This window comes from Rhineura floridana, chromosome 8, assembly GCF_030035675.1.
Source record: "Rhineura floridana isolate rRhiFlo1 chromosome 8, rRhiFlo1.hap2, whole genome shotgun sequence".
Lineage (NCBI taxonomy): Eukaryota > Metazoa > Chordata > Lepidosauria > Squamata > Rhineuridae > Rhineura > Rhineura floridana.
Window position 1 is genome coordinate 46,791,757 of NC_084487.1, and position 15,073 is coordinate 46,806,829.

Below are 15,073 nucleotides of genomic sequence, written 5' to 3' on the forward strand. Positions count from 1 at the left end.
GTCCCAGTATGACCCTCAGGGCTGATTTCCACACACCAAGGCTATCTGCTCCACACATATGCTATGTGACATCATTGGTGGGGTAGGTAAGAACATGGGTGCAGAGGAACAATTGGGATTTTAAAGTGCAGTCCCAATTGTTCATTTGCAAGTGGAGGTAACTGACTGTGCTGTTCAGCTGATGGGTGCTGGGAATGAGCGCCACTGGAATTGGCTAAGAAGGGACAGTGCTCTGTGCTGACAAACAGCTGATCGTTAGTGTTTGAAAAGCACTGTGCCTTTGCACACAGTGGCATGATTTCAAACTGTGTGGGCAAAAGAAAATGGGCCACCTGATGTCATTGTGATGTAGGTAATTGGTAGGTGGGCAGCCTCATCCACCTACCAAAATTGGCCAGGGGATGGAGAGAGATAAGCATTCAGCCTGGTGGCCAGAACCAATTCCTATCCCTGAGCTATGGTTTATGTTAATTTACAATGAAAGCTTTTAGCATGAGTGAGAATCTTGCAAGAAAAGAAATTAAGTCTTGAATATATAAACATGAAGCCATGTGGTATAGTGGCTGTAGTGTCTGATTTTGACAGGGGAGACCTTAATTCAAGGCCCCGCTGAGCTATGTTCACCTTGGGTCAATTACTATTTCTCAACTTGACCTACTCCACAGGGTTGTTGAGGAAAAATGTGAATTACTAAAAACAACCCTGTTTATACTTTTAAGCTGCAAAGCAAATTAAATAAGAACAGTGATATTGTATAAGTATTGAAAAAGCTAACTTTGATTTGAAACATCTGCTCAGTGTTCTAAACCACTTTTTTGTTTCTCCCCCAGATTTTGGATCCCTGTTTGATCTGGAACATGACTTACCAGATGAACTAATCAGCACCACAGAACTGGGACTCACGAATGGTGGTGATATTAATCAGCTGCAGACTAGCCTTGGTATGGCACAAGATGCTGCTTCAAAACACAAACAGTTGTCGGAACTATTACGGGCTGGTAGCTCACCAAACCTTAATATGGGAGTTGGTGGGCCAGGGCAGGGCATGGCCAGTCAGCCCCAACAGAACAATCCTGGAATGGGAATCTTAAACAGTATGGTCAAAAGCCCCATGACACAGGCGGCATTGACATCTCCAAATTTGGGGATGGGCGCAAGTGGACCAAATCAAGGTCCGTCAACTCAACCCACTGCAGGAATGATGCCAGCAGTGAACAGTCCAGTAAATCAGCCGGGAATGGGAATGAATGCAGGAATAAATGCTGGCATTAATCCTGGTATGTTGGCTGCAGGAAATGGACAAGGAATGATGCAGGGGCAAGTTTTGAATGGTTCAATTGGAGCAGGAAGAGGACGTTCTAACATGTCATACCCAAACCCAGGAATGGGTAATGCTGGTAATTTGCTGGCTGAGACTCTGCAGCAAGGTTCTCCACAAATGGGAGGACAGGCAGGCTTGAGGGGCCCACAGCCTGGAACAATGAGCAAGGTAAGATAAATATTTTCTTATGATCGCATTTAACATTTTACAGCATTCATTGCAATTATGAATGGAACTTATGAATATTAAGGTGTATTAATGTATAATAAGGAGGCATGTAGCTGAATGTGAAAAATTGTATTTTTTAAAAAACCTAGTAGACTCAATGTCCAGTTACAGTATTACTATTCAGAATTAAGGCCTGCATTTATAGCTTTCCAAAGTACCTATGACTGGTACGTTAGTTCTTCTCCTTCAGTATGATCTTATGTGTGGTATAGGTCTTGAAGTTTTTTCTTAGTATTGAAACTACTCCAAAGGCCAATATTGCGGTTAAAAAAAAAGCATTGCTATATTTGGGGCTAGGAAGTGTGTGTAGTCTTTTCCTTGATTTGTAAAGTAGTGGCCTGGGACAGAATACTGAAAATCTTGATCACGGCCATTAGCCATGATAGCTAATTTTAACTTCCAGAGACAGCATATTTTTGAATGCAGAGGCTGGTGCCAAAGAGCGAAGAGGAGCTTGCATGTTTGTTGTAGGCATTCTGCAGTAACTTTTGCATACAACATGTTAGTCTTTTTTAATTTGCTCCAAAAGGGCTGCTCATATATTTTTGGAAAAAACACTACTGTGTATGTAATAAAATGTCAAATTCAGTGTCTATAAGAGGGTACATATTAGTGGTGGAACTGAAAAACGCTTTACATTTTAAAACCATCACTACTAATTGTAGAATCATAGAATGGTACAATTGGAAGGGGCCTATAAGGCCATCAATTTCAGTCCCCTAATCAATGCAGGAATCCAAGTTAATGCATACCCAATAGGTGGCTGTCCAGCTGTCAGTTGAATACCCCCAACTATTGGAGAGCCACCACCTCCTTATGTAATTGGGTCCATTGTTGTACTGTTGTAATAGGACATTTTTCCTGATGTTTAGGAAGCTAATTGTATAGCTTCTGGTGTGACCTTAGCAAATAGTTTTAAATACTACTTCAGGGAAAAGGATAGAGAAGAGTTTGTCCCTTAATTGTTTTGGGAAAGGATTGGAATTATATCTAAAACAAGTACTGAACAGATACTTGTCTAAATAGAGGTTTCCTGTGGGGAGATCTTATAGCAAGCTACTAGGCTGCTGACATTGAGTGGTAGCCAATGAAAGTTAACAAATCATTGCACAGAGCATATGTGGGAAACTGGATGCAGGTGATGAGCTGCACCCTGGGTTTCCCATCCTGGTGGGCCACTTAACAGGTGAATGGGCGGCCTCCACCCATCTGTGAATCACCTAATGTCACTATGATGTCAGGTGACCTAATTTTCATTTATAGCACAGCAAGCCATGCTGCAAAGGAAAATTAAAGCTCAGCCCAAGGGGGCTTGGCATTATCACTGTTTAACTGATAGGTGCTGACGCCAAGCTCTGCTTTGAGCAGGGGCTGGCTGTGCTACAGAGGTCCTCATGGGGAGCTGCATGGTGCACCTGATCCCAGCAGGCTTGCTCTCATTATTAGTCAGCTGATCGGTAGTAACAGCAAGCCTCCCTTGCCAGTCAACAATTAAGAGTGCACTTTAAGGTTCTTGATTGTGTAGTAGTAGCCACTTCTTTATCTGCCCCATACCTGACATCACATGACAGCAGGTGTGGGGCAGATAGGTGTAGCTTTGGGAAAACAACCTCTCAAGCCAAATTAGGACCTGTTCTGGGCCTAATTAGACTTGAAAGGCTGCAGGTTCTCTCCATGGCTGATGTAAAAGCTCTGGTGGGAGATGTGGTCCAGTCAGGGTTGATTTGATTTAAATCATGATTTAAATTGCTTCTGTGAAAGACTCAACTTCAATGATTTAAATCCCACTTTAAATCACTAACGAGGAAGATTCTATTAATCATCATTTTAATAGTACATTATTGCTTAATATAACCTTAATACATGTTCAGAGATGTAGATTTCATTAGTAGGTAGGTACACACTAAGCTGCTATTCTGAATTGTTTTCAGAATAATTTTCAGCAAAAAATGGGATAGTTTGGTAATTTTAGTACTAAAGCAGAATGAACTTGTGAAGTCATTCAGGAGAGGAAATGCTCCAGCTGTTCAACTAATCATGATATGATGTGCCAGAATCACCATCAAGAAACAGACCTTTAAATTGTACTAATAAGATTGTTTATTCTTCTGTTTAGTTTTCTTCTTCAACAAACAACATTAACAAAACATGCATATGGATTTTTGAATGGTTAACTAATTTGGTTTTTAGATAAATGTAAAGTTCTTTAAAAAATAAAATTTAGCCAATTTTAAATGAGTCAACATGAGAAAATATTGGGTGGTACAGTTAACTTAGTCGTCTTTTTCAGCTCTGCCTTCCTTTCCGTTGTCTGGAGAAGAAATACAACCTTTCCTGCTTTTTCAGTTCCCAACTTATTTCTCAATTTAGAATAACTAGTCCATAGGAAGAAAAAATATACTCTACACCTGCCGAAGAGGCTAGAGCTGGATTATCACTTCAGTGGTCTCTTTGTTCACATAAACTCCATCGCCCAAAATTTCTCTATTCATTGATCTTCTCTATCTTTGCACTTAGAGGCCTTGAGAGAGAGAGAGAGAGAGAGAGAGAGAGAGCACTTCATGTACATCACTTGCAGAATAGGATCTCATCTCCATAAACTGCTGTTAACATATTCATAGAATATAATTAGAAGTTGTGTAATTAGTATTCATGATAATATCTTTGACCTAGATTTTTTTACTAATTGATTTAAGAAAATTTTGAGATCTGATTTAAATTAAAAATCCATTTTTTAAAAAAAATAAAAATTGATTTTTATCAACTCTTAAGTCCAGTACATTTAGAGGACACTAAGCTGGTGAAGACCTCTGCAGCAGAATGGAGCTATGCAGTCTCTGCGTGTAATGTCCTGTCACCTGTCTTTCGACAAGCCTTCTGTTCAGTCTCTGTAGTATGACAATCTGGTGAACATACTGCAGTTCAGCACTGTGGAATCCATACCCATGATTCTCACTGGCAGGTATGGTTTACTACCTAGATGCAGGCTGGCTTTGTAAGTTGTATGGCTGACAAAGTTTGCTAAATCAGTCAAATGCTGTTTGTCTTGCAACTCCATATTTGTGAACTGATTTGCTTGCCAAAAAGCAAAACAGTGTTGCAAAGGGGATTTGTTTGATCTACCAGATTCTGCTCTTGGGTTCCTAAACATTGCAGAATCTCAGCTGATAGCTCAGGCCTAAGGGCATGCAAGCAAACTTGAAAGGTGATAACTAGCTCTAAGTAACAGTGTAGAATAAAAATTTAAAGCTTAGAATGATGGTTGTAGCTACAGTGACCAGATAGGAGCATAATTTTATTTTTTGAAAGTGTGTTTTTGTTGGGAAGAATGGAAAGCATCACGCTATCAATAGCAAGGGAAATTGGATGTGACCAAAGAGCAGTATAGTGTACTTTGCTCATTTAAAAAAAAAAAGCAGAGGTGGGGGAGGTTGGGCTTTATCATTTAAAAGTAACCATCAGGACTGCTGGTTCAGTTGGCTGTGCACATACACAGGTGACAAAAGAGAGCTTCTAAATTGCCAAATGCAATACAAAATTGTATGGCTAGATGAAATCTGGAGTTTCAGAAAAATATGTAGCATCAATGTTAGGCATAACTTGAAACAGCACCTTATTAGAATATAAAATAACATTTTAAATGTAATAGAACCCACAAAAATGACCAACCTTTAGTCATTTTTTTGTATATATGCCCAGTCAGTTGAACAGTGTCTTAACCTTGAAAGAGAATGATGCATGTATGGTTGATTCATTCTGGGAATTTATTAGAATTTAAATTGAAGAACAGACTTGTGGAAAAGTCCTGTCCCTAAACATAGGGGTGAATCATAAATTTTAGTGGGTGGATTATTGAAGCAAAATCTTTTTAGCTTGAGATAAGAGCTGATAGTATTGAAGAATCTTCTTGTGACTTGACTGCTACCTTAATGTGCTTTCATCTCTATTCTGTGCTCGAGAAGGCAACATTTTTGAAACAGTAATGGGCAAAATGCCTTATCACCAGTGTCTACTGTAGGTGCGAGTTCATATCTGGAAGTCAGGGAAGTAGAAATATTACTTCTTTCCCTGCTAGGAATACTCTGCCACTACTGTATTTGAGAATTATCTTAACAGTGAATTGGGCATACAGTGGTTCATGGAAAGGGAAAGTCTTGCAGCCATTGCTGATTTAGGAGGCATTTTGGTGGAAGTAGTGGAAATCATGTCCTATAAACACTAGTTGGAAAGAGAAAGGATTAACATGTGAAATAAACAACAAAGATGACAGTGGCAGGGCCCTACTATTTGCTGGTATTGCTCCTTCCCTAGCAAGTGCCTCCCATCCCATCACCTCCCCTGGCCAGGGGAATATATAAGCTTTGGGGCTGCAGCTTGAAGGCAGTGGCATCTAACAGCCATTCTTAGAGCCTTTGAACCCTCCTGCCCACCTTTCCTAATGGAAAGGCCAGGGAGAGGATGTGTGCTAACTTTGCTACTGCTTGAAAGTAGTTCAAGATATCATTACTGGAGCGGAGTAGACTGATTTGTTTATGTGCTGGGCTGGTAGGTACCTTGGCCACACTTCTAACCTTCCTCCTAAGATGCAGGGATTGCTGTACAACTGCTACAATCAGGGCTGTGGAGCTGGAGTCGGAAGCAATTTTGGGTGGAGTCGAATAAAACTTTCATAGGAATTTAGGAAAGTTTCATTGTTCAGAAATTTTAATCAAATAAATATATATTCTGTTCTGTCAATGTTATGTTCTGTTAGTGTGGGCTCTCCGACACTGGAGGCATTCAAGAGGCATCTGGACAGCCATCTGTCAGGATTGCTTTGATTTGGATTCCTGCATTGAGCAGGGGGTTGGACTCAGTGGCCTTATAGGCCCCTTCCAACTCTACTATTCTATGAATCTAGCCTGATGATTCACTTGGTAGTGATGAAATGCGTTATGTTACCATTTTAGTATTTTACTACAGTAAATTTGTTATTACTAGTTAATATACATTTGCCATTTATGAAGGAGTCGGACAATAGAAAAATAAAGGAGTCGGAGTCAAAGGTTGGTGTACCGACTCCACAGCCCTGGCTACGATGTGTCCCACCCCCACCCTCTTCTGCAGTTGGAAGGAAGGCTGGTTGCTTGTAGTGTTTGCGAGGGGGCAACACCATTGTTGCCCTGGTAAAGGGAATTGTTGAAGCTTGGATAGTGGACTTGTATTCACCGATGTTAGGGACTTACAGGATATCTGAAGGGCACCCAGGGTCTTAAATGGGAGGTGGGGGAGTACAGCAATCCTGTATTATAGGGAAGTGGCGTATTGTGTGGAGCTCTCCTTGACCTAATAATGTGAGAAACCTTAGATAATTTTATCTCGAAAGGTTTGACAAGCACTGGATTTCAGTCACTTCTTTTGATGCAATCAATAGATTGAAATCTGATTTAGCATGTTTGTTTCACTTTTTTGTTTAGTAAAGGAAACAAACAAAACCATGTTAATTTTACATGTTTTATAAATGTATCAAAAGTTAGCCAAAATACTGTTCTTTTGATACATTTATAATTGATTAGGGAAATTATACAGCCACGAGAGTGGCTGTGTACTATAGCCAGTGTGGGTTTTTCACATTCCGCAGTGTTAAATTGAAAATACCCCCATGCCATTCTGATGCTTCCCATAAGCTCATTTCAAAACAAAACCTTACAAAAATTATAGTTCTGAACTCAGAAACGCTTGCTTAACAACCCTCTCAATTTTCATGGTGATACACAAAACAGTCAGAGAGAATAGAGAGTTCAAAGTTTAAAAAGAGAGGAAGAAAACCTCAGAGCCCTTTTGGACTTTTTTCTCTGAGAGTTCTCATAATCTGTTGAAATTCATTAAAAATCAGCCATATTCACAGAGTACCTGTAATCCTAATACTGACCTTGCCCCATACTCTGACCTTCATATTCTGCAGTTTAAAAGTTAAAATGCCTGGCTGATTTTTAATTAATGTAATAAATTTTGGCTGGCAGTCTATGATAAGTGCGGGCATGCTCAGTAAGAACAAACTCTCAGAATTCTAAAAGCCAGACTCACAGCTGCTGGGATTGCCTAATCGGGGCCACGCCCACACCAGACTTTGATTTCACTTGAGACAGTCATGGCTTCCCTCAGAGAATCCTGGGAAGTGTAGTTTGTGAAGGGTGCTGAGAGAGCTCCAGTGGCCAGACTGGTTTAACAGTCAGCCACTCTGATTGAAGGTCTGTGAGGGGAACAGGGTGTCTCCTAGCAACTCTCAGCACCCTTCACTAACTACACTTCCCAGGATTCTTTGAGAGAAGCCATGACTGTCCAAAGTGAAATAAAGGCCTGGTGTAGATGTGGCCAAGGAACGTTTTGGTTTAAATTTGGGTGGGAGGCTAAATGTGCCTGCTGTAGAATAAAAAGGTGGGGAAAGCCTGAAAAAGAATGATACTGTTCATAATGTTTTCCTTTTGGAAAGGAAAGGGGCTTCCCTTCTGCCCAGTGCTCACCCACCCAATCTCCTCACCCACCCAATCTCCTCCCCTCCCTGCCCCTTCCCTGGGTCAGTGTTGGACTATGATCTGAGAGACCAGGGTTCAAATCCCCACACAGCCATGAAGCTTACTGGGTGACCTTGGGCCAGTCACTGCCTCTCAGCCTCAGAGGAAGGCAATGGTGAAACCATCTCTGAATACCGTTTACCATGAAAACCCTATTCATAGGGTTGCCATAAGTTGGGATCGACTTGAAGGCAGTCCATTTCCATTTTCAAATATGATTGCATAGAAATAAATCCCACTGAACTAAAAAAGTATGCAAATGATCAAAACCCTTCCTTCTCCTCCCTCCTATCCCCTCCCTCTTGCCCCTTCCCCTTCCTTTGCCCCTTCCTCCCCATAGTCAGTTTTACCTATCTTAAGCATGATTCCATGGAAGTAAATACCATTGAACTCTATAAGCACGCAAATGATCAAACCTGCCCTCCCCTTCCTTTGCCCCCCTTCAATATGCTCCTTCCCCTTCCCACTCCCACTCCTCCTCCCCCATGGTCAGTTTTTCCTATCCTAACCAAGATCGCATAGGAGTAAATCCCATTGAACTCAATAAACATGCAAATGATCAGACCTGCTTTTCCCCTCCTTCCCCTCCCCTCTTCCTTCCTCCTCCCCTCCCCTCTTCCTTCCTCCTCCCCTCCCCTCTTCCTTCCTCCTCCCCTCCCCTCTTCCTTCCTCCTCCCCTCCCCTCTTCCTTCCTCCTCCCCTCCCCTCTTCCTTCCTCCTCCCCTCCCCTCTTCCTTCCTCCTCCCCTCCCCTCTTCCTTCCTCCTCCCCTCCCCTCTTCCTTCTTCCTCCTCCCCTGCCCGCTCCAGCCCTCCCTCCCTCACCCCCCCCAGTCAGTTTTACCTATCCTAAGCATGATTGCGCGGGAGTAAATCGCATTGAATTCAATAAACATGCAAATGATCAAACCTGTCCTTCTCCACCCCTCCCCCTCCTGCCTGCTCCCCTCCCAGTCCTCTCCTCTGCGTTTCCTCCCCTCCCTCCTCCCCTCCCCATCCTCTGTGGTCAGTTCCACCTATCCTAAGCATGATTGCAGGGGAGTAAATCCCATTGAACTCAATAAGGATGCAAATGATCAATCCATTATCAGCAAACTTGGACAGGCTCCCATTTCTTACCTCCCAGTTTAAACAGCAGGGAAATTCACTAATAGGCAAAAAAACCCTTGCGGTTTAAGAACGTACCTATAGCCCACAGCTATTTCTATCAAACTTTAAAAAGCAGGGAAAGTGGACAGCTATAGTGAATGCACCAGGGGAGCAGGAGGCCTGACCTCCTCTCTGAGATATCGGACTGCCCTACAAATTGGTCAAAATGCAAACACCATTTGGGTTGGTCTTTCACAGTCCAATCCACTTCTTGTGTAGCTTGGAAGAATTTGGTAACATGTGCCTCTGAGCATATGGTGAGTGGTGGCAACACCTGCAATCTGCCCAAATAATAGAAAGAAGACACGTGCTGTGCTGATTTTGTTTTAGTAGGGAGGAAGCAACATTATTAAGACAGTTGATATAGTTCAAATGGTCACTTTGAATATGTCTGATTTCCTTTGCAATTTTAGTGAAGTTTCCTATAGGAAATCATTTTCTTTTTTCTATTTCTGTGAATATGTGAAGTACAGCAACACTTTGCAAAATTTACACTAAAAAAACTCCAAACATAATTGTGGAATAATGGCACTGACGTCTGCAGAATAGTCTCAAGTGGACCTCAGGAGTGTCTCAGTTTGCACAAGATAAAACAGTGGGAGGTGAAATATATTCTAGCAAAATGCTAGGTGTGCTCTATGTTTTAATTGACTGTGCCCACCTTGCCTTAAATGAAGTGGTTTAAACATAGCAGGCTGAAAACATGCATCCTCTTTTTTCCAACAGCTAGAGTCATTGCTGAAGGAGCAACATATTGGAATCAGTCTGATTTTACATCAAACTGCAGTTTCAGATTCCACTGTTAATGCACCCAAAATAGAAATAGAACATAAGCGCCAATTTGAAACACAAAAAAATGCTGTCTTCACCATCATATGACACTGACCAATAAAAAGGCTTTGAAATTAGTAAAAATCAGTTTGACACAGATTTCTAGGATGAATAATGAGGGAAATAAACTTTTCTGGTTTAGATTCTCTGTAGAAACATTAGTAACACAGGAAAGAAGCAAAGTAAGAAGAACACCAACAAACATACACAAATATAATTCTCTATCTTTGGAGATGGCAGGTGTTGCCACCACTCACCATATGCTCAGAGGCACATGCTACCAAATTCGTCCAAGCTACACAGGAAGTGGATTGGACTGTGAAAGACCAACTCAAATTGTATTGGCATTTTGACAACTTTGTAGGGCAGTACATTATCTCAGAGAGGAGTTCAGGTCTCCTGCTCCCCTTGTGCATTCACTATAGCTGTTCACTTTCCCTGCTTTTTAAAGTTGGATAGAAATAGCTGTGGGCTATAGGTACGTTCTTAAACGGCAAGGTTTTTTTGCCTATTAGTGAATATATTAAATTAAGCACATCTAATATAATCTAAACATTGCATTCAAACAAATTCAAAATTTTACTTGGAAAAACCATTCATTGGAATATTTAAAATATTCCCATAATTAAATAGCATATACATGAATTGTTTACATGTAGAGGAAAAATGGAAGTACTGCTAACTATTAACATACTAATTTTAGCATACCCCAAAAGCAAACCATTTATATTTATATGTATTAAAGGAAGGAAGGACAGTGGTTCTTAGTTCTTCAATCAATAAAGAGGCAGCAGTCTTGGACAACAAATCCAAGCCTCAGATAATTTTTTTTATGAAAAACATGGCATGGATACCTATGGTCTGCACACTGTCAAAATGCACAATTGTACAATAGCCATTGGTCTTTTCCCCTCAAATATAGTTGACATTGCCTGTTTAGCTACCTATATTGTATGGGAGTGAACATCCAACCACAAGTGAACATCCCAAAAGTTCTCTTCCTAGTAGTCCTGGGTGTAAATTGGATTAAATCCTGGACTGAGTCTAGAGACATAGACATCTTGCCTTGGCTGTCAAATGTCAGAACTGGTAGGGCCTGCAAGTGCTGACCCCAAGAAAAAGGGCAGATATTATCTCGGATGGTAAAGCAGTGGCATAAAATTGCAGCAGCAGTGTGTAGCTTTTAACCAGTTTCTTTCTCCAGCTCATGCAGCTGTGTAAAATTGTGCCACTTGAGCACATAGACTGCTTGAGTAGCGTGTGTGATGGTTGCAAGTTCTGTAAAACTTGTGAAGAGCAATTCACATCTCATGATAATTACACTGTTTTAATTGTATAACTGCTTTGTGTATATTAATGGTGCAATATGATTTATGTTTTAAAAAATATGTGCAGTCAGTTAGACCCCACATATCATTCTCGTAGAACAGGGATGGGAACTTGTCCCCTATAGATGTTGTTGGGCATAAATTCCCATTAGTCCAAGCCTGCATGGCTAGTTGTTAGGCATGATAGCAGATGGGGTCCAGCAACTTCTGGAAGGCTACAGGTTCCCCATTGCTGCTGTACATGTTATTGTACTTTAAATTGCAGTGTATGATGGATCTGATGACCTCTGCAACTGTGTTTCATTAAATCTCAGTGAAGATTTACTTTTTGCACTTTCAAAGGTGGTTATTTTTATGGGTTTCTTAGGGTAAATTTGTTATTAAAACTGTATCGACACAGTAAATCTTCCTATCTTCCAAGGTATTTCACTCACTCTGAAAGGCTAGCATGTTTTCTATTCTTTCTTTTACAAATGAGAGATTTGGGGGGTTAATTTCCCCTCTAGGCCTTGACATCTTTACAGTCGTATTTATTAATATAAAGTACGTTGTATAAGTATAGATGAATTGATGTTGTTTAGAGCTTTTATTGAGAACTAAACAAAGGGGTTTGTATTTGCCACATTCAACACAGGGTGCAAAAATACACTAGTAGACTTGCTTGCTCAATGTTTCCTAATAGCTATTTACTGTTGCAGTGCACTCTAGCAGACAACACTCAGGGAAGCTGAATTTCTTTTTCAAACTTACTTAGAATTCTTTAATGAAATTTTAAATATATTTGTATCCTATATTTATGATACCCCAAATCAGTGTATAATATGAAAGATCTCTCTCTTTCCCACACACACCTCAAATACACTATTTAAAAAGAGCAGATTAATTGGTAGCGTCCAAATCCCTGGCAGAATGAATGGATTATAATTTGTGAGACTTTAAAGTGAAATGAAATATTTTGATTCTCATGGGAAATTAAGCAACTTCGGTCCTGTTGAAATTGACAGGTACCAAATTGGAAATCTTCCCATACTTATGGAGGTGGTACTAACGAAAAGAAGCATCAGAATTTCTTCAAAATGTATATAGTCCATGTAATTCAGAGTGGGTAGCAAGGTATACATTGCATTAATCTTCATTCCTCTATTGCCTTGAATACCAGTCCAAACAGATGGATCTTCCCCCTCTCCAAACATTGTTGCATATTTTGGAGATTTCAGGCAAGGAGACAGTTGTCCTAGGTATCCAGGGTGAGGAGAGTTGGGAGAGTCCAGGGTGGCACTGACCTTATCTCTGGACTCCTGAGAGTAAAACATTTAAGTTTGTGGTTCATAAGCAGGTGGATATGTGAAGGCCCATGGGGAAAAGGGGGAAACACTTTCCCCCTGTTTTTCTGTTTTTTTCCACGGGCTCTATAAAGGGGAGCTGTAGATATATTTCCACTGGATGAAAAAGACAGGCAGAGGGAGGAGGAGAACTCCTCCCTGTAGCACCTTTTACCTCATTTCTCAGACTGTGACTCTGGAGAAAATTTGATAACCCACAGAACAATCTTGGCTACAGCTTGTGGTTTGTCTGGAGTGAGATAATTCAAAAGGTTGGGTTTGGACACAGCACGAAGCCAAATCTTGGCTTGACTCACAGCAGCGTGACAATGGGGCCAGAGGAGCAAAGCAACCACAGTCTTTTCTCTCTGGGACCCACACATTTGCTTGTTCACGCTAAGCCATGGTTTGCCTTAGCATTACATACAAACTGGGCCTGTATGTGGAGGAGCTGGGTTTGAGGATATTTCTCCTGTTGTCAGATCACTAATTTATGAATACATTCACATAGAAAAAGAAAGGATATTGTATCAGACTTCTTGTTAATCTGCTTTCAAGTTGATTACGACTTATGGCGACCCTATGAATCAGCGACCTCCAATGGCATCTGTTATAAACTATCCTGTTCAGATCCTGTAAATTCATGTCTGTGGCTTTTTTATGGAATCAATCCATCTCTTGTTTGGTCTTCCTCTTTTTCTACTCCCTTCTGTTTTTCACAGCATTACTGTCTTTTCTAGTGAATCATGTCTCTTCTCATTATGTGTCCAAAGTATGATAACCTCAGTTTCATCATTTTAGCTTCTAGTGATAGTTCTGACTTAATTTGTTCTAACACCCAATTATTTGTCTTTTTCACGGTCCATGGTATGCACAAAGCTCTCCTCCAACACCACTTTTCAAATGAGTTGATTTTTCTCTTATCTCCCTGTCCAACTGTCACATCCATACATAGAGATTGGGAATACCACAGTCTGAATGATCCTGACTTTAGTGTTCAGTGACACAACTTTGCATTTGAGGACCCTTTCTAGTTCTCTTACAGCTGCCCTCCCCAGTCCTAGCCTTCTTCTGATTTCTTAACTATTGTCTCCATTTTGGTTAATGACTGTGCGAAAGTATGGTTAATCCTTGACAAGTTCAGTGTCCTCACTGTCAACTGTAAAGGTACATAAATCATCTGTTATTACTTTAGTCTTCTTGACATTCAGCTGTAGTCCTGCATTTCTGCTTTCTTCTTCATCTCCGTCAGTCAGTGTGTTCCCCTGTTTATTGGTTTGAATTTCCCTTTAATTTCTCTAATCTTTTGGAGCAGGGCTCTTCTTCCACCTTTTTTATTGTCCTCTTCTATTTCTATACAATAACTATTGTAATAGTTCTCTTTGTCTTTATGTCCTAGTCACTGTATTATTGCATTTTGGGTTCTTACCATGCTGCTTTCTCCTTTTGCTTTTGGTTTCCTTCTCTCTTTAACCATTTTGAGAGTTTCTTCAGTCATCCATTGAGGTCTCTCTCTCTTGTTTAACTAGAGGTATTGTCTTTTTGCATTCTTCCCTGATAATGTCTCTGATTTCAATCCATAGTTCTTCTGATTCTCTATCAACTACCTTTAAAGCGTCAAATTTGTTCCTTATTTGATCTTTATATTCTTCTGGGATGTTATTTAAATTGTAATTTGGCATTGTGATTGCTTTGTTTTGCTTTACTCAGGTTTTCAATATTGACAGTTCATTATCTGTACCTCCTGGTCTTGTTTTTGTATTGGACTACAAGATTGAAATGTGTTCATGCCTTTAATTTAGAGAATGTTAATGTCTGAGCCAGCAGAAGTATCCTGTCGCAGTACTTTCTTATTTTGTGACAGTTGTTTAACCTGGGCTTAGGAAAAGTTTTCACTTTGAGGGCAAAACATGATTTTTTGCATGTTTGTTGTTAATCTGTTTGGATTTTTATTAGCTGTAAGCATCAAACTAAACAAATAGATTAATAACAAACATGCCACAACTCAGCTGTCTTTCAAATGGATGTAAATATCTATTTGAATAACCGTTACAGCTTGCAGTTCAGAATTTAATTTCATATGGTTGTATGCAAAGGTAGTTTTGCCTTAGTGAAAAGCACTTCTGCTCTCAAGATAGGGCTATAACTTTCACGGATCCCTGCTAGCTACTGCAGCCCTATGTGCTATTCAGTTGTGTTCTGAGGGTCCCCAATCCTTGGGAATGTTTTGTTTTTTTGTGAGGGAAAGCTGGGGCCTTGATCGAATAGGGAGCTTGGCAAAAATCAGGTGCCTTTTCCACTACAGCAAAGCCACCATTGGCTACAACCATTATAGTCCTTTT

The 15,073-nt window shown here is 40.4% G+C and overlaps 1 protein-coding gene across 1 annotated transcript in view; it reads left to right on the plus strand.

Annotated features, from left to right (window-relative positions):
• EP300 (E1A binding protein p300) overlaps nucleotides 1–15,073 on the plus strand; it is a 100,360-nt gene that overhangs the window by 14,264 nt on the left and 71,023 nt on the right. The window contains exon 2 of the mRNA XM_061639242.1: nucleotides 831–1,489. Within this exon, the coding sequence (XP_061495226.1) occupies nucleotides 831–1,489 (659 nt within the window). The remainder of the gene's footprint in view (nucleotides 1–830; nucleotides 1,490–15,073) is intronic.